At 39.1% G+C, this 20,528-nt stretch overlaps 5 protein-coding genes and 1 non-coding gene across 12 annotated transcripts; 4 read left to right on the forward strand and 2 right to left on the reverse strand.

Annotated features, from left to right (window-relative positions):
• Nucleotides 1–430: 430 nt before the first annotated feature.
• On the forward strand, nucleotides 431–1,466 carry LOC148916025 (cytochrome P450 714B2-like). Its single transcript, XM_089055040.1, has 3 exons — nucleotides 431–572; nucleotides 868–980; nucleotides 1,209–1,466. The coding sequence occupies exons 1-3, from the start codon at nucleotides 431–433 to the stop codon at nucleotides 1,464–1,466; spliced, it is 513 nt and encodes a 170-aa protein (XP_088911166.1).
• Nucleotides 1,467–1,560: 94 nt separating this feature from the next.
• On the reverse strand, nucleotides 1,561–5,036 carry LOC107881326 (pfkB-like carbohydrate kinase family protein). Its single transcript, XM_016794908.2, has 5 exons — nucleotides 4,253–5,036; nucleotides 3,585–3,832; nucleotides 3,170–3,461; nucleotides 2,867–3,019; nucleotides 1,561–2,407 (listed from the first exon to the last, which is right to left on the reverse strand). Exons 1-5 carry the CDS (start codon nucleotides 4,643–4,645, stop codon nucleotides 2,021–2,023), a joined length of 1,473 nt encoding a protein of 490 aa, XP_016650394.2. The 5' UTR covers nucleotides 4,646–5,036; the 3' UTR covers nucleotides 1,561–2,020.
• A 318-nt stretch (nucleotides 5,037–5,354) lies between these two features.
• Nucleotides 5,355–9,170, reverse strand: INDH (INDH1(iron-sulfur protein required for NADH dehydrogenase)). Of its 4 annotated transcripts, none has more exons than XM_016795435.2 (8): nucleotides 9,009–9,167; nucleotides 8,804–8,921; nucleotides 8,221–8,343; nucleotides 7,643–7,740; nucleotides 7,181–7,307; nucleotides 6,710–6,795; nucleotides 6,471–6,596; nucleotides 5,355–5,814 (listed from the first exon to the last, which is right to left on the reverse strand). In XM_016795435.2, exons 1-8 carry the CDS (start codon nucleotides 9,033–9,035, stop codon nucleotides 5,644–5,646), a joined length of 876 nt encoding a protein of 291 aa, XP_016650921.2. In that variant the 5' UTR covers nucleotides 9,036–9,167; the 3' UTR covers nucleotides 5,355–5,643. The 4 variants fall into 4 exon arrangements, with proteins under 4 accessions (XP_016650921.2, XP_088910067.1, XP_088910065.1 ...); XM_089053941.1 differs by having other exon boundaries at nucleotides 8,989–9,136; XM_089053939.1 differs by lacking the exon at nucleotides 5,355–5,814 and adding an exon at nucleotides 5,821–6,153 and having other exon boundaries at nucleotides 9,009–9,170.
• A 22-nt stretch (nucleotides 9,171–9,192) lies between these two features.
• Nucleotides 9,193–9,354, forward strand: LOC148916026 (U1 spliceosomal RNA). The gene has a single exon (XR_016128398.1). It is a non-coding gene; the product is annotated as a U1 spliceosomal RNA (small nuclear RNA).
• Nucleotides 9,355–10,140: 786 nt separating this feature from the next.
• On the forward strand, nucleotides 10,141–14,582 carry LOC103334523 (putative myosin-binding protein 4). Of its 4 annotated transcripts, none has more exons than XM_008237506.3 (4): nucleotides 10,141–10,368; nucleotides 10,941–12,276; nucleotides 12,457–14,021; nucleotides 14,138–14,582. In XM_008237506.3, exons 2-3 carry the CDS (start codon nucleotides 11,127–11,129, stop codon nucleotides 13,998–14,000), a joined length of 2,694 nt encoding a protein of 897 aa, XP_008235728.1. In that variant the 5' UTR covers nucleotides 10,141–10,368; nucleotides 10,941–11,126; the 3' UTR covers nucleotides 14,001–14,021; nucleotides 14,138–14,582. The 4 variants fall into 4 exon arrangements, with proteins under 4 accessions (XP_008235728.1, XP_088910060.1, XP_088910059.1 ...); XM_089053934.1 differs by having other exon boundaries at nucleotides 11,009–12,276; XM_089053933.1 differs by lacking the exon at nucleotides 10,141–10,368 and adding an exon at nucleotides 10,417–10,849.
• Nucleotides 14,583–16,370: 1,788 nt separating this feature from the next.
• LOC103334522 (cytochrome P450 94A2-like) lies at nucleotides 16,371–18,404 on the forward strand. The gene has a single exon (XM_008237505.2). It carries the CDS (start codon nucleotides 16,487–16,489, stop codon nucleotides 18,014–18,016), a length of 1,530 nt encoding a protein of 509 aa, XP_008235727.2. The 5' UTR covers nucleotides 16,371–16,486; the 3' UTR covers nucleotides 18,017–18,404.
• Nucleotides 18,405–20,528: the final 2,124 nt, after the last annotated feature.

Below are 20,528 nucleotides of genomic sequence, written 5' to 3' on the forward strand. Positions count from 1 at the left end.
AAACTCAGCATGCAATTTTCTACAACAAATAATGTGTGTAGTAACAGAATTTAGTAGCACTCGAGAGAACGAGGTATACCAAAGGCAAACATTCCCACATAAAAAGAAGAAGAAAAAAATGAACTCTCAAATTGATTTACTGTGAAATTTCTCTCTCTTCAATATCTACTTTGGCGATGTCGAAACTAGCAAATTAATAACTATAAAGTATAAACTTATGCAACTAGAAGGGTCATTCTTTTTTTTATTTTTTAAAGGTATATGCATTACAAGAAAACTCATGTTCATTCTACTTTATGCATTTAATCATCAGAAAAGGTAATCCTGGCATGCTGTTTCTGGAAATTCATCCTCGGCATGATGCTAAGTATGCGGTTAATTAAATGACTTGAAAATTTGTAGATACTTGCCGACGAAAAACAACAGAGAAATGTGGAGATTAAAGAAAGAGATCCACTCAATGATATTGCGGGTTGCAACACAACTTAGTACTGAGGCGGCTGATGAGAAAGACCTGCAAATGATACTCAAGGGAGCCAAAAATTATGGTGATGCTGATAGCCTATTTTCAGGTACCTCCCAAGAGAAGTTCACAGTGGATAATTGCAAGAGTATATCACTGCCGTCACAGCATCATGGAGCTTGATGTTACTAGCTGCAAATCCAGAGTGGCAAGCTTGTGCTGCATGGATCGCATTCCAGATGCTGATGTGCTTCGAAGCATGAAAACAGTATGTTACTTTAACAGATATGTATATTCTGTCTTTTTTTTTTCACTCACTGAACGTACTCAGCTAATGGAGCAATTGCAAATGCTACCAAAGCATTTTTTAGCGTTTGATGTAAATAGTTCAAAATGACTGACAGGAGCTCTTACAATAAATGAACAGGTTCCTACTTTGTTCGGCCATCCTACCCTTCTTGGGATGACAGAAGCACTGAAAAAGCACATGATAGGTGAATTTGTATTTGATTCTAGTGTAACTTTTTTTATGTACAAAAGTGCTACTAACAAAAGCACTATGGTGTAATAGCGTTTCATACAAAAGCACTCCCGAACAAACCCAGATTCTATACATACTCTTGTAAGCTAACGAGCTCATGCAGTGTTACTGTACATGTACAAATTTGTTATAAGAATTGATTTCCTTTCTGCCAATAAAATGATATGACCTTTTATTCTAAACTCATTATAAATATCCTGGCAGTTGAATATGGTGAACCAAGAAACCTTGCGCCTGTACCCCCCATCACTGATTGTTGTAAGACAAGGCTTGGAAGATATTGACCTCAACAACATTCAAATTCCCAAAGGAACCAACATTGAGATTCCAATCCCAGTACTGCAGCAACTGCCTGATATTTGGGGGCCTGATGCCCTCAACTTCAATCCGAACTTGAGACATCTGGTCTGCAAGTCAAGACCCTTTTCCACTGGACCAGTTGGCATAAAAATAGCTCTTTGATATCTCATCAATCTGTTTCTCTCTTTCTTCTTTTTTTTTTTTCCCCAAACTTCAAAAATAAAAATATGCATGCATGGTTGCTGCGAATGTCCAATGAATAAAATCTATGATTTTTGCATTTTCAAAAATAAAATTACAAATTCAGTACATATAAGATCCTTTGCTATTCTTTTACACGACATATCATATCAGGTAAAAAAATCACCTCCCCACATCCATGCAAACGAAAAGGATAACAAAGGCACCTCACCTGCTCAATAAGCAATGTATTGAAAAGGTGCAAAGAATCGAGCATCTTGCGCGCAGGAGGGTAAAAAATCTGCTTGCAGAAAGAGACCTGGAAAGCAAAGCTTTAATGCCTGCTCAACTGATGTTTTCCCCGGAAAGTATTTCATTCTGAACCCATTTGCAACGAAGCCATTATAGTTACAGTTAACTTAACCCGGGCCTCGTTTTGTGTTAGTAGAACTGCAAAGGTCTAAACAAATCCAGAGAATGAGATGGCTCCAACAGAACAGAATTCATTGCTAAAAACCTACTGCTGTTATAATATGTCAGCATGGCACTTTTTTCTGTAACTGTGTCAATTTGAGCTTAGGAAGCAATTCTGACACCACCTTCTGCAAGGATACACAATTTGGCTGGTTTTCACTTCCGTTTATGACCAATTTTGAGAGAGACTTAATTGCCTGGACATCTAAATTTTCATCGAGTAATTCATCCAAAAATTCGTCATCCTCATTGAGATTTGATGCCTTCATAAGTTCTATTACTTTCTCCAAGGTTGCCACATTCCTACCAGCACCACAACCCATGGCAGTTGCACCACCCACTGCATTTGCAATTGCTAGTGTATTAACTGCTGGCATATTGTGGATGAAACCATATGCAATAGCAGCTACAAAACTATCTCCGCATCCAACAGTGTCTATGACATTTACCTGTCACAATTCAGGATAAAAACTAAACTTTCATTGTTGCATCAGCTAATAAAAAGAGCTGGATTTGAATTCAGACAGGCTGGAGCAACAGAAAATAAATGTACTTCCTGGATGTATAAATTACTTTTGGCCAAGAGATATGGTCTACATACACATACACACACCAAACAGGCATATTCAGAGCATGTACATCACTTTTGTTAGAATATGAAAAACATGATTTCGGTTTTAAGGGCTTCCATGATGGTACAATAGCAAGCAATACGAATAAAATTTGATAGAGAGTCAGATTTAGACACATAAGTCTAAGAAGAGTTCATAAATTATGTGAATTAATATTGTTCCCATTTCATCGGACGTCCTCGAAGGGGCTATGGGTATCAGTACTGTGTCATAAAACAGGAAAGTTAAAAAGTTGACTGCAAGATCATGTGAGAATGTCAAGTTAGAAACTAATACCTTGAAAGCCGGTGCGCAAGAGATACTTGACCTAGTTATTAGAATTGATCCCCTTGGACCCATTTTGACAATCACCCATTTTGTGTGCACCCCTTGCTTGAGCAATTCCTGCCCTGCTGATATTGGGTTTTCAATGCCAGTCAATGACTCAGCCTGGAAATCATTAATATCAGTATAACGGAATAGCAGAACAACAATACAGAAGAAAAATTTTACAGTACAATTTAAGGTAGAATTTTAAATGCTTTTTCACTAGTAGAATGGATTATCATAGAGAATAATTTCCATCAGCAAATGTCAAACCTCATCAGAAGTTAGAAGAAGAACGTCACTCATCCTCAACAACTGGCTAAGTGCTCCTCGTTCTTCAGGTGTACCAGCAGAAAGGCTCTTTCCACGCGGTCCAGGGTCGAAAAAAAGTGCTGTTCCAACTTCAACGGCATACTCTACAGCTGAGACTATTACACCAGGAGGGAGTTCATCAAAGCCATAACCATTACAGAATAGAATCTTTGACTGTTTTATAGCTGTCTTGACTTGTTCAGATAACTTGCTCATCCAACTGAATGCAGGATCCTTACTGAAATCAGCCCGACTGATGAACAAAACAGGTTGATTCAGATTGCCAATCATATGCCAACTTGCTGAAGGACAGCAATCAGAAAGCATCTTCTGAAGGCCCATGACTAAAAGAAAAGAAAAAGGTGGAAGAATTTACCTGCAAAAACCATGTCTTTGCAATGAATCCACTAGAACCCAGCATAAGAGTGTTTCATAAGAAGCACTTGCACTCTCAACGTTGGTATTTTCACACATGCCAACCATACCAATTCCTTCGTCATGAAGAACATCTACAAGGAACCGCCCATATACTTCGTTACCCACATGGCCAATTGCAATACAATGAAGTCCCAGTCTCGCAGCTGCTATAGCCATATTGCAGTTTCCACCAGCTTCCCAGTATTGCTAAATGTAGAAGCATATAATCAAAGTTGGAAGAATTTATCAGCAGACGTGTATAAATTATCAATGTTATTTACACTACATGACGCCAAAACATACTTTTGACAAACCAATAGCAGTAACCATTATACGAAGTCTAAAGTTATAGCTTGAGCACAAAGCAAGCTGTAATCAAACAATCCCAACAAATAAAAGAGTCCAAATTTCGCCAGAGTTAAAAGAAAATACCACCTAACAAATTCAGTTCTTTTACTTCAGTTCTAAAAATAAATAAATAAACAAAATTTCCTACTTATTGAAATCAAAAGGAAAAAACTCAAATGGGTTAATTTCAATGGTACAGTGAAAGAAATACAAAGATTACCCAACAAAAAAGAACAAGACTTTTTACGCACAGAGTCAGAAGCTGAGCGAGAAGCAAACCTTATCGGGCGGCGAGGCAGATAAGCGGTCCATGTAAGCTTTGCGGTCGTGGACATCGGGCGGGGGCAATTTGGGAACATTGAGGACGATATCGACGCAGAGATTGCCAAGAGTGGCGACGTCTATGTCTTTAACACCGACGCTCTTGGACTTCAAGTCGTGTACGGAGCCATTAATGGCGTTGGAGTTGGAGTTCGAGGTGTGTTTGGGCGCGGAGATGTCAAGCCCTCTGGTGATGTTGAAGACGGAATGGGCGCGAGTACAGATTGGAGCCAAAATGGGGTAGGATTGGGATTGGGTTAGCCTAGGGTTGTGGGGGGAAATTGGGTGAGACTGGGAGGAGGATGCATGGTATGGAATTGGGGATTTCAGGGTTATGGTGCACCGATGCATTCAGACAGAGAGAGAGAGAGAGAGAGAGAGAGAGAGAGAGAGAGAAATGCGCAAGAAAATGAAAAACCAAATGACGCTGGAAATGGCGGAAGAATGGAAAAGATTGGTTCCAGTGGCTGAGGCTGCAACTTCCCGTAGTATGATCCCCCAACAGCTTGTTATCCTTTTTTTTTCCTCCCGCCTTTTGAATTATGGAGCTATTAGCTTATTTATTTATTCATTTATCTTGTTATGTGAGGAAAAAATTCGTGTTGCAAAGCCTGTGTTCTTAATTTAATTTAAATTCCATATTAGTTATTTGTGTTTCTTTTCCATTTTAATCACTGAAAACTTGAAGCAACCTGGCGCGTACAAAGGGAACAAAACAACATATTTATGTCATTTTCACAGGTAAAAAGTCTGAATTCATTTCCAAGTAATTTAAAAGATAGGTCCACTATTAGATGCATGTTCTAAAGCTTCCCTATTCAGGTGGGTTGGGAATATGAACCATATTCTGTCATCATCATGACAAAGATTGGCTGGAAACGCAAGTTTGCAAAGCTAAAAGAAGAATACATGTAAATTGGTTCTAACCCTCAAAATATCCAGCATCTTAAGGACTTCTTGGGAAGTGTACCTACTACAAACACTTCAATTAGGGTCTCGAGGTGCACCTACTGCAAACATGACCATGATTGTTGATACAAGCGATATTGGAGGTCATGAATTCGAACATAAGATCTCGAGTAGGAGAGTTACTACTTTAAATCAATTGAGCTACAAGTCACTTGCAGCACGAGACAAATTTCCATAACCAAGTCCACCCTCCCTTCACCGCTAGGGCTAAACCCCCAAGGACTTGGCATTTTCCCTACTTAACTCGCAGGTCAAGACAGCTCTAATAATGTTAAGGAAAAATTACAAAAAGCACGCATGCACAAGTGAATCTGCCACTACTGCTCTGCTGAATGTGTAGCAAAAGGTTTCATTCAGCTGCTAAAGTGGACAGCACAAAATCAAAGGTTAAACTGTGGACGAGATTGTTCTTCCTTTGACAATTCCTCAAGTCTGTCAACAACTTTCTGAGCCATATCAACATATGCTTTGGAGACATCAGAATCAGGTGCCGATATTACTATTGGGACACCGTCGTCAGAGCCTTGTCTTATCCCCACTTCTAATGGTATCTGAAACATTACGCAGCTTGATTAAAAAGATTGATGACCATAGTTGCTACTCATCTCAGAAGGGAATTAAACTCAGCTACTTGGGGATGGCCAAACTGACGAAAATCCGGTTATGAAAATCAAAATGTGTTGCTCTTTATAGATATGGGATCGACAAGAAAAAATGAAAACACATAAGGTCATAAAGCTTCTTTCGATTTACTTCACTACTCAGCAAAGAACTTCTGAAGAAGCCCTTCAAGTGTTGTGTGCCTGACACAGCATGGCACTCAAATTACAATTTGAAGTTTTATCAAATATGTGTACATTGAACTAACATGAGGTACACATATTTTGCAGCTGACATTCATGGCAAACATGCAAAAACAGAATCTGGTTAGCAGCAAAACATAATGAGTTGAAAAGAGATTTTAGAACGTCACAATAGAAGAGTCACAATAGGCTCGGTATTAAGATCCTAAAATTCTCCCCCTTTGTACTCTAAATTAAGTAACTGCCTCTCCCTGAAACAGAAAATTGACAGAGACAGAGGGAAGGAGAGAAAGAGAAGCATCCAGACCCAATTGGAGTTGATACCAATTGAATCAACCTTAAAGGGTTGCACAGAAAGTTATAACAGTAACCAGTCATGAAACAGATGAAACTAATTAGCATACCTCGCCAGCAAAATTCACACCCATCTCAGCTGCCGTCTTACGAGACCCTCCTTCCCCAAAAATGAACCAGCGTTCAGCACAGTTTGGACACTTAAAACAGCTCATGTTCTCTACAATTCCCAAAATCTACAACAGCAATCAGAATTTGACTATGGTAAAAATTATTCCATTGATGATCTCCACAAACTTTCAATGATAAATGAAGACACATCAAAATATGATCTGAAGAGTAATCATACAGGAACTTCGACTTTAGAGAACATGTTAATTCCTCTCCGAGCATCCATTAATGCAACATCTTGAGGTGTTGAAACAATTAATGCACCTATTAACAAACCAACAATTGTTAAAAACCAAATGAAAGTTGCAAAACCAAAACTAATTTTGGAAAGTTAAAAATGGTTTGTTACTTGGATGTTCTGGAACAAGTGAGGGGTAAGAAGAGAGGGGAGGGGAGAGGGGGTGTTTGTTATGAGCACTAGTGCATGTCTTCAGAAACATGAAAATTTTGGTGCTCACAAATACACAATCACTATACTTTATTTATAAATTCCTTTTTATACGAAATCTACAGAAGCCAGAATTGATTTTCCTTGATATCTAACATAATGCATAAAAGGATCCTTGAAGAACCATAAGATGGCGGCCAGAATATGAGGGATATTTAAACATAGCTACAAAAGCATTTTGAGCTTAAGTTTTTCAAGTACCTGACAACTGCAGCCTTTGGGATACAGTAATATGAGCATCACCAGTCCCAGGGGGCATATCTACCACAAGAACATCAAGATTTCCCCAGTCAACCCCCCTTGTCATTTGTTCAAGAGCACTTGATACCTGCAATAATTAAATTAAATCCTTGTGAGAAACAAGGAATGGAAACACTTTCTTTATCTTTGTATCATATAAGGGTTTGACCACCCAAAAAAAAATAAAAAAAAATCAACTTGGTTACATTTCAAACGGAAATTCACTTGAATTAATTAGTTTACATTCTCTCATGATTCTGAGTACAATTACATCAAGGGGTTGGAAACAAAATCTCTTAAACTGTGTCTAAATAATAATATAGTCTGCACACTGGCACTAATTCTTAGCATCGACAATCAATTTACGAGAGGGAACCTCAAGTTAAATAGAACCTTAAGCAAGAAAAGACTTAAAAGTTATACCATAGGACCTCTCCAAACAAGTGAGGCATCCTTGGCCACAAGAAGTCCCATTGACATACACTTGACTCCATAGCTCTCAATTGGAACCATTTTTTTATCTGGTAGAAGAAGACCATAATGTTAATATTCTCTAGTATGAACTATATAATCGATACATAGTAGGATAAAAGCTAAGAAATGTATATGTCTAGTGGTTTTGTATGTCTCAGTTTTAAGTCCTTACTAGATGTTTGCTTCACAATAAAGATAACATCAGATTTAATGTGTCCATGTTGTGATGCAGAGTGATACTTGATTAGAGGACTTGTATTCTGCACAGCCCACAAGTGGACTTGACGATGAAATGACACATAGAAGCTTATTCCTTAAATCATGTTTGATTAGCAAATACGAAAAACTGAATTCAATTCGCATTATAATGGCTGGTTTAACAAAAGGAGGAGTTAACAATCTCTTAAATTGTGAAATTGCAAAGACTGATACATCAAGTTTTGTTTTTGAGACACTTGAGCTAAAACTGATTGGAAAGTTTAGTTGCCAGGTTACATCTCTTAAGTGAGAAATAAGTAAATAAATACCTTCATTCACTTCTGGCATTTTGTCGAGCTTCATCATGATTGGAACATTTGGTCCATATACATCAGCATCAAGCAAGCCAACCTTCATTTGACACTTGTTAGCAAGTGCAACAGCCAGATTAACTGCAATTCCAACCACTAAGCTAAGTTATTCTAAATCAGCAAAACCAGAAAATAAGCACCGCTATGGAAGCGTTAATATGTTAAAATGTGAAATCAGAGAGAAGGTGAATACAAAATTATCATGTCTATATCGACCATCTCAAATCGGTAAAGTACTTAGAGCTACCTCACAACTCCAGCACCCAATAAGGCAAAGATTCTTCCTTTTTCAATCGAAAAAATAAGCCAAAGAGCTGAAAATCAACAAAGAAAACTTGGTTCTTTAACTTAGCAGTCATCAGCTCACCCAAAATCCCAGAAAACTACTCTTGTCAAGACCAATGTAATTACCGAAAAGATCCATATTTAGACAAATTTAGCATGACCCACAAAGCTAAAACACCCAAAAACTCAACAAAGCTCATCCCTTTCAGCATTACATGTAGACGAAAGCCATGTTGCCAAAAGCCAAAAGACATACCTGCAGTGGTGGACTTGCCCACACCCCCTTTACCAGAAGCAACGGCTATGGTATGCTTAACCCCCTTAATCCGAAGGTCCTTCCTCCCCGCGCTATAACCCCTAACACCTCCAAGCCTCTGTGCACACAACATAATCAGCTCATTTCACAAACTCCAATCGAAAAGCAAACAACTTTGGACATACCCAGAAGCACAAAAACTCACAGTGAACGACCTCAGTAGCTCCTTCATCTTTTCCACGACTCTTGTCACCGTGAGAGTGTTCTTCTGTTCTTTTTTGGGTTTTAGAGTTTTAGTCGGTTGTTGTTGTTATATCCCACATCGACAGAGTGAAGCAGAGTGCGAGCGAAGAGAGATTATAAAAAGGGTCTAGGAGGACAATTGTTCCATACTTACCTGGACGGGGTCTATGGGTGATCAAGAAGGCCCATGGCCTGGGTTGGTGACCTCCATTGCACTTAGGAGGGGTGCCCGCCTATGGTCTCCCCAACGTGGGAGAGCCAACGTCATAATTTGTGGCAGTGGGGGCCTGCGTTCGCGCGGCCCCTTCCAAATTTCAGTTTAAAGTTTTGCCCATATAGTTTGTGCTTTGATCTTTCAGGCCTCATTGGGTGATATTGGGCCTTTAATGCATGTGTCAAAAGATATGTTGGCACGTGATGTGAAAAAGGTTTTTAGAGGCTAGTTCCTATTTTTGATAAAGAAAAGAAATAGTCCACGTTGGATTTAGGAGAGCAGCTGTCAACATGCTCGATTTGACAGGTGAACCCATTCGTGCCCCCAACCATCTTACAAGCAATATCGGCTAGAAGAGCAATGAGTTGGATGTGATCATAATCACCCATTCGTGCCCCCATCTTACCAGCAATATCTGTTAGAAGAGCAATGAGTTGGATATGATCATAATCCTATCATGTACCGTATCAAACACATTAACGTATTAGTGTTATTTTCTGCAATTCAATATAATCAAATGCAATTCAATTTTATTTCACATTTCAATATGATCTCGATCATTAAATATGACATTTGAGTAAACTTATTGTATAATATAGATAAAGTGAATGCATTATTTATATGTTCTACACATTGAGCATGTATTTTGAAGGATAATACATATATCATTCGCTTGTTTCATTCATATATATTCTCACGTACGTACGGATGCACTTCAAATACATAGTTTGGATTTTTTCATCATATATGTTTTTCAAAATGTATCCAATAATACATAACTTAATGACTATCTTATCTATCATCAACAAAATAGGATGGGTGGCCACATTTCATGATTTTTATTACGTGTTATTTCGTGCGCAACTCACAATACATAAAACCAGCTGACCTTGGAGCTTCGCTTTTATTGGCATCCAAACAAATCTCAGACGGTTGGTTTCAACGGTCAGTCACTTTCCCCCGCTAAGGACCTGCTCGTAATTCCGCCTACTTCTTCCTTTTGTTTTTTCAATTTTCTTTTTACAGATTTCTTTTCATTATGCTTTTAATCCATATTTGCATTTCTTCCTCTTTCACCTTTTGATCCTCCGTCAAGCTTCCATATCAGGTAAGCCGGCTTTTTCTTTTTTCTTTTTCCTTTTTTTTCTCTGCCCTCCTTTTTCCTCGAAATGTATAAAATATGTAAAATTTCATTCTGTTTAGGATCAGACTATTTGGTTTAATTTGTTTTCTGAAATCGCAATGTGCATTGTGTTGGATGGTACCCTTTTGATGATCATATCTGTGTGTGGGTTGTTTTGTTCATTCCTTCATTTTAGACAATTATGCGGAGAAATTACAATTAGAATTTGCTGAAAGTTTCTTGCTTTGTTTTTGAATCACACAAAATAGGTTTTCTTGAACTGAATCTGGGTTTGGTATATCACATTGATTAGTTTAATCACATTGATTAGGTTAGGTGAGTTTCCTCTGGTTTCTATTTAAGTTTATCGTTGTTAGTTGATTTGTCATTATATCGCACAGTTGGGATGGTGAGAGTTTGATGGGTGGTTTTGTTCTGGGACTTGCTGTTAGTAGCTTCTATCATGGTTGGTGATGCACAATTACATATGGTCTGCATTGAAATTTTAAATAAATAAAAAAATTATTGTTTTTAATTCATTTTTTTGTTGTTTGTAGCTTAACTGCAATGCTGTGGTTTTGATGTTCCTAATTGATTCCTTGTTTCTTGCTTCGGCCGGTGGAAGATGGGATGCTTAACTTTGATTTGGGAGGGGAGGAGCATCTATTATCTTGATCAACCGGTGATTTCCTTGAGTTTTCCTAACTGGAAGGTCATGAGATTCTAGAGCAATTGTTAGCCAGATGGCAGCAAAGGAAAATTCTTCTGTACAAGTGCAGAAGAACTTAGAGGGGTTTGTAGCCGTTCTAACATCTGCAGCATGTGAATGGTTTTTTATGTTTCTCCTGCTTGTCGATGGACTATTATCCTATCTGCTGACTAAATTTGCAAACTATTGCAATTTGCAAAAGCCTTGCATCTTTTGCTCGAGGTTCGAACATGTTATAGGCAACGAAAAACCTCAACTTTATCAGGATCTACTTTGCAGCAACCACATATCAGAGCTCTCGTCTTGGATAGCTTGTCAAGTTTATGGTAAGCATGATGGAAATGAAACGTGTGAAGATTCCAACCCAGAAACGCACATTCTTTTGGACGGTAAGTCAGGATTGGATCTTGGAAGTTCCGGTTCTAAGAGGTCCAACCAGAACAGAAATTTTGTTCGCAGTTCTGTGGGTGCAAGTCCATGCTCTTATTGCAGTAGGCATCGGAGACCTAGAGAAAATGCTCAAGGACTGCGACGGAAATCACCTAGTCCCAAACCTAATATTCCTTTGCCACGTTTTTCAACCCGTAGCCGTTTACCTCGTCGGGATGGTTCAAAGAAGATGAGGGATAAATTTCCTGCCTCAGTAACTGTTCGTGGTCCTGGAAGAGTTGGCTGGGATCCCATGTCACATGTTGGAGGATACACCGAGTTGAGGGTTTGTTCTAATACTGACTCTGCCCGTTGTCCTGGAAAAATTGGCTGGGATCCCTTGTCACATGTAGGATACACTGAGTTGAAGATTAGTTCTGATACTGACTCTGAGTTTCCATTTTCTGATGACGACGATGGTAGCAGTTTCATCAGTGGAATTCATGATCCTAAGAGGGAAGGATTTGTAGTTCAATGTGCTTCAGAAAATTCATTCAAAGCACCAGTGGAAGGTTTGAATCCAGCAAAGCAGAGCAACTTTTCCTACAAACACAAACCTTCACCTTCTGATCCATGTGTGCAGCCAGATGGTAGCAAGGCATCTAAGGTAAAGGTCTTGGGTGTCAATGTTGCTGTTGAGAATGGCTTCGATGAGCCTAACTGGCAGCAAGTGAGTTGGACGTCCAATCCTTCTGCATTAGCTGAGCTTATTTCACCAGATGATGTCCCTCCATCATCTAATGTTGTTGAAAAAAGTATGCTCTCTTCTTAGGATTCCAATTCACTTGAGTTATGAACTTATTACTCTAGATGACACTCGTTAGTTGGGGAATCATCAGAGATGTCTAAATTATCTCTCTCTCTCTCTCTCTCTCTCTCTCTTGCATGCCATTGATAAATATTACATTGCTCCTTTTTTTTTTTGAAATTTTTAGCAGATGTTACTGGGACAAGCGACTTTGGACATGCATCCACCAATAAGAACGACGAACTTTTGAAGTCTATAAGTGCAAGAGATGGAGCATCTGCTAAAACTGATCCTATCACAGATGATCCAGCTCTTGTAAAGCCAAATCATGTTAGTGTAAATGTTGTGTCTGAGTCAGCAGCCACTGGTAAAGAAGCAGATTCGTCTGGTATTGTTAAAGAACCTACATTGAAGGAACCTGATAGAGTTGATGGGGAACTGAAACCGTTGGCTTCACAAAATTCTTCTGCTCAGGAGGGTAATTTATCATCAAATAATACAATGTCTGGGGTAAAAGGTTGTGCTGATGAAAAGCAGGTAACTGATGCTTCCAAATCTAATCCAAAGCCACTGCTTCATACATCAGCATCAGTAGAATCTGCTCTTGAATCTCTGGATGAAGGCTATGTCAGTGAAATTGAAGGTGAAAGTCTAGATGATCGGTTAAAACGACAGGTTGAATATTACAGAAAATGCATAAAGGAGTTGTATAAGGAATTAGAGGAAGAAAGGAGTGCTTCCACAATTGCTGCAAATCAGGCAATGGCCATGATCACGAAGCTGCAAGAAGAGAAAGCTGCAATTCATATGGAGGCCCTTCAGTACTTAAGAATGATGGAAGAGCAGGCTGAGTTTGATGTAGACGCACTGGAAAAAGCCAATGATCTCCTGGCTGAAAAGGAGAAAGAGATACAGGACTTGGAAGCAGAGCTAGAATTTTCAAAGTTTGATGTTCCAGATGAAACAATGGAGAATATGCCGCTCAAAAGCTCTGATTACAAGGGTGGAATTGACACCACTGAGAGTACTGATGTGCCCATCATGAAGAATGATGTCGAAATTACTTGCAACTCAAGTACTGTTGTGCCCGGCACAGAAAAGGATGTCGAAGTTGCTTGTAACTCAATGGATACTGAGGTACCCAAAGCTAGTAATGATCATCTTTTTTCTGAAACTACGCTTTTGGACTTTGAGGATGAAAAATTATACATTTCAAATTGTTTGAAGAGCTTGGAGAGGAAACTTTCTGAAATTTCCTGTAATGGGGTTCCCTCCAACATGCCTAATGGTGGGCAGACTAGAAAGTATATGGATGATGAACCAATTCAAGAAGAGACTCCTAGAAAAGAGAGGGTTCTATTAAATGGCCAGGTTGAAGAGAATGTTGTGCATGGACAAAAAGATTTACATGTATCTAACAGAAGCTCTGCTGCTCAAGAGGGGCCGGCTCATTCTGAAAGTTTAGACCATGAAGAAAAAAATGATTCTGATTTCCATGGGCAAAAGGATTTTATGGATCATAGAGAAACCGAGTTGGTTGTTCTGGAAAATGAAATCTCAGACCTTAATGATAGGTTGGAGGCACTCGAGACTGATCATGATTTTCTTGAGCACATGCTTTACTCTCTTCAAAATGGAAATGAAGGCCTACGGTTTGTTCAAGACATAGCTCGTCAGCTGCGAGAATTGCGAAAAATTGGGACCGCTTTCAGTTGTCAGTCTGTTTCCTAACTTCAGATGCACCATCACATGGTAAGTATGTTATCAAAAGACTCAAATCTGCTTTTGCTTTCTGCATAATTTTCCTACATTCTTTCAAAATATGTTTTCCTGCATTTACTTTACCATTCATGCATTTTTTTTCTCAGATTTATTTGAAATACAAAGGCAGAAATCAAAACCAATGCTTCGAGTTTCAATCAGCGATCATCTGAGTGCAAAAATGAAGAAATCAATTGCATTCCTTCGGTCACCTACAATCATGAAAAACCAAAATGAATTTCATGTACAGGTACCAGCCAAAACTCTTGGAAGAAAAAAAAAAGGTCTATAATAGGACATAGCTTTCCCATCTTGGAAGCTCAATTTTGCATCTTCTTTTTTCCACTGTTGGATCTATTTGGCCCTTCACTTTGTTTGATTGGAGAGCTGGCAGGTTTTAAGTTCCATGTTTTTCTATGAGGCTGTAAAATTAGCATTTTTATGTAGTTCCTATTTCTTCTTCTCCAAGGTTGGCTCCATTATGTGTCCAAGCCACTTCCATTGTAAATTCAAGCAGATCTCTTATAGTCAGTTTAGAGAGTTTACCCCAAAGTTTTATCAAATAGTGTCGTGCAAATTTGGGTTTGCAACATAGGACTGCTTGTATCTCTTATGGACTAATTTCCATTTGTTTGCCAAGTAAATTAAAGTATGCAAACCCAACATAGGAACGAAACATTCTACCATCTAACATGTATAAACAACATTCATCTCACAATAACTAATCACACGACGAGCACACGATATAAGAAGTTCCTTTGCTAAGTAAATTGCTTGGTGGTTACATATGATAACTCGATGACCTTGGCAATAATGTATTCTTTGACTTTTGGAACATGACGTGTGCAATGGGATTGGTGGATACTTCCTGGCTAAGCTTTCAAGTTTCAAAAGGCTTACAGGCCTTTCCCCAATCCATTGGTGACCGCACATTGACCATAGAAAACTCCCATAACGAAGAAGTGCCATTGTCATAGCTGATAACGACACTCATTGTGACGGTTTTGCTTACGTAGTGGAAAGAAAAACATACAAAAATAAAAAATAATGAATACAAACACAAGAATCATGTTAGAACCCATTTGCAAATACTTGTCTAGAAAGCGTTTCTGCTCATAACCGTTTTTACTGCTTCTATCAGAAATACACTGAAATTTTTCTTAAAAACCTAAGTGCTTCATCAAAGTGCCTTTGTTAAGAAGCGTTTTGAAGCTTTTTATAACCCATAAGAACTTCTAATGTTTGAATCATTTTTTATTATATGAAAACGCTTTTACCCATTTTATTTCGCGGCAGCAGTTCAAACAATGAAGGGGGAACTTGGCAAAGTAGAAAAAGAAGAGAAACGAGAGAAACTCAAATTGTCATATTATTGTCACCAATCCATATATTATCAAGAGGCCAAGGGAAGGTAAGGTCCCAAGACAATACTGGTTTTTTGGGTCACCGTATGCATGTGCCTGCTGCTGCTTGCTACTTAAACCTCTCAACCACTATGACGACTTTGCTTACGTATCGACGTCTTTGTCATTCTGTGAACATTTCATAAAGTCTAGGAAGCTCTTTGTAGAAACTGATTTTCCCTGTATTATTCATATGATCATTATACAATATACGTACAAGTCTTCAGAGAATAAACTACAATTACAGTAAGTTATTATCATAAATATAAATATATAATTATGACCTAATAACATCGTACCTGACATCTAACAATTTCCTATCATTAATAATATTAACTATTATAACTAAAATACTCTTTATGAAGCTGAGTCTAGTCAAGCATCGAAAGAAGAGTTACCCTTTAAATAAATAAATAAAATAAAATAAACATGAAAAGTAGCATTTGTACTTTTCCAGTAATTGTTTGATTGAAAAGTCTAAAATTTTCCTCCAGAGGAGGTACCCCAGTGGTGGTCCCTCCTTTGGTTTCTTTCCTTCTAATATAGCCAAAAAAAGTCTAAATTTTTTTTTAAGGTAAATTGATCAAATAGTACTCAAATTTATACTTAATTTATATTTTAATCCCTCAATTAAATTATTTATTCAAATTGTCCATCAATTCTATATTATTCGCTCCAATAATCATACCGTCTAATTTTATGTTAGATTTAATCTAATTTTAAGGTAAATAATGACTAATTTATCCTTATATTTAACAAAAATATTGACAGAATGTAACAGTAGGACTAATGGAGCGAATAATATAGAGTTGATAAACTATTTAAAAGAATAATTTAATTAAGTAACCACAATATAAATCGAGTATAAAGTTGAAGATAAAGTAATTTACCCTTTTCTTTTATGTGCCAATCCGATCCAATCAAACCAAACCAAACCAAAGTGACACTATAAATTGAAACCAAACCTTGCTACCTATTCATCCAGAAATCACAAACCAGAAGCACTACCAAGCGGTGCAAATCCATACTTTCATTTTTCTGCCATCATCAGCCATGTTTCTTCAGCTCTTAACCTTGGCCTCCCTGGTCCTCCTTCCCTTACTTTTTTTCTTCGTCTTCAAGGCTTCATCACAACCAAACCCCAAAACCAGCAACAACACCAAGCTCCCCAAATCATACCCAATAATCGGCTCTTTCATAACCCTTTACAAAAACCATGAACGCAGGCTCCCGTGGTTCACAGACCTCCTCCGAAGCTCGCCATCAAACACCTTCACCCTCCACCACTCTCTGGGCAAGCACTTCGTCGTCACGGCCAACCCCACTGTCGTCCAGCACATCCTCAAGACCCAGTTCCCCATCTACGAAAAAGGCAACACCTTCCGCACCACCCTCACCGACCTCCTCGGTGACGGCATCTTCAACGCCGACGGTGACAACTGGAAGTTCCAGCGCCAAGTCTCCAGCCACGAATTCAACACCAAGTCTCTGCGTAAATTCGTCGAACAGGTCGTGGACACCGAGCTCTCCGACCGCCTCATTCCCATTCTCTCCGCCCCCGCCACCAACAATTCAATTCTCGACTTCCAAGACATTCTCCAACGCTTCGCCTTCGATAACATCTGCAGAATCGCATTTGGATACGACCCGGCTTACCTGCTACCCTCTCTACCAGAAGCCAAATTCGCAGTGGCTTTCGACGAAGCCGTTCAAATCAGCAGCGACAGGTTCAGATCGTTACCCCCAGTGTGGAAGCTCAAAAGGGTTCTCGGAATTGGCTCCGAGAAGCACCTCCGAGCTGCGGTCTCCGAAGTTCGCGAGTTCGCGAACACCATTGTCAGGGAGAAGAAGCGAGAGCTGAGCGAGACGAAGGCTCTAGAGTCCGTGGATCTCCTCTCCCGGTTCTTAGGCTCAGGCCACTCGGATGAAAAGTTCGTCACCGACATCGTCATCAGCTTCATCCTCGCCGGCCGAGATACCACGTCGGCAGCTCTCACATGGTTCTTCTGGCTACTATCGCAGAACCCACATGTGGAAAACGAGATTCTAAAGGAGATCAGCGGAACGGCGGAGCAGGAGTCGGCCGCAGGGGGTTACGACGAGGTGAAGGAGATGGTGTACACTCACGCGGCGCTGTGCGAGAGCATGAGGCTGTACCCGCCGGTTGCCGTTGACAGCAAACAGGCGATGAAGGACGACGTCTTGCCGGATGGGACGAAGGTGAAGAAGGGAATGACAGTGACCTACCACGTGTACGCGATGGGGCGGATGGAGGAGATTTGGGGGGAGGACTGGGCAGAGTACAGGCCCGAGAGGTGGCTGGAGAGAGAGGAGAATGGGGCCCACAAGTGGAAGTTTGTCGGGAGGGACTCGTTCAGCTACCCTGTGTTTCAGGCGGGGCCCAGGATCTGTTTGGGGAAGGAGATGGCGTTTCTGCAGATGAAGAGGGTGGTGAGTGCGGTTTTGAAGAGGTTCAAGGTGGTCCCGGTGGAGAGGGAGGGTGGAGCCCAGCCCGAGTTTGTGGCCTACCTCACCGGAAAAATGAAAGGTGGCTTTCCGGTCACCATTGTGGAGAGGGCTTGAGGAAGAATATGTATGTTTTGTTCACAGAGTTTCAGTGTGTACACGATATAGTCTTAACACTTAGTACGTGCGTAATTAAGTTGAAGGTTTTCGGTCGTAAGCATGCAGGGTAGATTCTTAATTATTAATTATTTCTCGAGTTGAGTGTGTTGTGTACTTTGTAGGAACGATTTTATTATAAAGGTCATGCTAAGGAGACAAATTTTAGATACTAAATTGTGTATCATCTTTCTAATAGAGGTGGAGCCCATCAATACAATAGGTCTCACACTCTATTAGAGAGATGGTATACAAGTTGGTATCTAAAGTTGATCTCCCTAGCATCAAATAGCAGATTACTTGCTCATCAAGCACCATGTTTAAAGAAAAGTTTTCCATGCTCCCTCAACTGTAGATTTTGTTCCACTTCGTCTTTCTTAACTTGTTCTAAACGTTCATCATCTTTCAAAACATGTCAATGTTCCTCTTTTTGTCAACTATATTAATTGCTTCGTCAAATTTAAGGGCATTTCTGTTCAAATTGACTTGATCTATTCTTCCTTTCACACCTCATTTTCACTCGCTTTTTCTCCGTTTTCACCTTTACCCCTAATCGAATAGTCAATTGGAAGTCATGTTGAGTGAATTGACATTTATGCTCATAAAATTAGGATAATGTTTGGCTCCTGATATATCAAGAGTCATTCCTTCTCAAAACAAGATTTGGCCTCTTACAAAATGACACCTGTTATTTTCTTTTTTCTTCTTTTTTTTTTCTCTCCATCTCTCTCTCTCTCTCTCTCTCTCTCTCTCTCTTCCCGTGCTTTCTCTTCTCTCATATCTCCATATCTCCATCTCTTTCCCTGCAACTCAAATCTGGAGGAGAGAGAGTGACGCCAGAGAAATTTTTTCACCCCCAAACCATGTTCTTCCACCATTCCCAAAATTCTAGAACTCCCCAAAAATTAACTCAATAAAATTAAAAAGGAGAGAAATCAATACATAGTGTTTGAGTGATGATGATGGAGAAGGAGTGATTGGGTGATGATGATGATGGAGGAAGGGTGATTGGAGAGAGAATAGGGAATGGGGGAGGGTGAGGTGACGCGGAGATGGAAGATGGCGGTTGACGTTGATGCTACATCATGTGTTGAGAAGGAATCACTCCTGATATATTAGGAGTGGAAACTAACATAAATGTAATAACCTTGACTGAAAAAGTATATTAACACATTTTGAAAGATTAGAAGGGTTCAAAACCAAATTAAAAGTACATAGCACAAAAATAGAATGATAAAGGGTATAATTCAAAAGGAGATTGCTAAAATTTTCTCATACATTTAATATAAAAGATAATTAAACAACTATGTTCAATTAATTTAAAAATAAAAATAAAAGACACATAAGTAAGAGCACTTCCACTCTATTGTGTCATGGCAACTTAAGGACAACCATTATTTACATGAGATATGAGGAAAGGAATTTGTATGGATTTTGGTGTGGGAAGCGAAAAATATGGCTAGGTATTTATAGAAAAAAAAAAAATTCTGCATTTTTTTGTATTTTTTAAAAATCTTTTTGGTATTTAAATTGGCCGCTGACATCAGCTTACCCAAACAACAACATGCCGTCAGCTTATCAAAGCAGCAGCCTGGACAATCTTGCCCAATTTTATAGGCTCACTTCTTGTCATTGCAACTTTTACTTAGTGTGAATTGTTTTTGGAACTATGGCAAAAGAGAGGGTGGAAGTGCTCTAATCAATGAAATACGAGGTCGGTCCAACACTATGTGTGTGCATGAAGGGCAAATGGACATGGAGCTCGCGGAGGCATTGACATGTCACATGTAGTCACGTGTGACGTGTCTGCTAATGAAACCTCCTTCAATTTCTATAAAATAAATACAATCGCAAATATACATTACATATTTATGTATCAGACTGAGACTACTGAGACTGATGAGAGTGTGAGTGAGGGAGTAAGAAGAATGGCATCTGCATATTGTCCAGGTAATAATGCAAATTTAGGTAGATTATTAGTCAATAATTATAATTATAATTAATTATGGAAATGAAATAAATGTTTTTGTTTTGATTTCGATATAGGTAAGAGTTCATGGCTAGAGCTGGTCGGAGAAGATGGGGAAGTTGCGGCGGCAAAGATAGAGCAAGAGAAGCCTGATGTTCATGCAATCGTCAACCCCGAAGGAACAATAATCACCCAAGAGTTGAGGTGCAACCGGGTCCGGGACTGGGTTGATGAAAACGGCGTCATCACCGCAATTCCCCGCGTTGGCTAGCTAGGCCTACTTACTAAGAGGGCTTGTTTGTCGATAGAAATTATCTACCATATGATGTAAATTGTGATGATATCAAATTCCTCTCATCAATAAAATTTTCGGGGAATTATCTAATCATTAGCTGTTCCAGAAAAAAAAAAAAAAAAAAAAAAAGTTACAGAGAAACGGCTATACCCATCGAATATATTCAAATATTTTAATAGTATAGCCGCGCGGCTATACGATTATGTATA

Source organism: Prunus mume, linkage group LG6, assembly GCF_029339155.1.
Source record: "Prunus mume cultivar Tortuosa linkage group LG6, ASM2933915v1, whole genome shotgun sequence".
NCBI classification, from domain to species: domain Eukaryota; kingdom Viridiplantae; phylum Streptophyta; class Magnoliopsida; order Rosales; family Rosaceae; genus Prunus; species Prunus mume.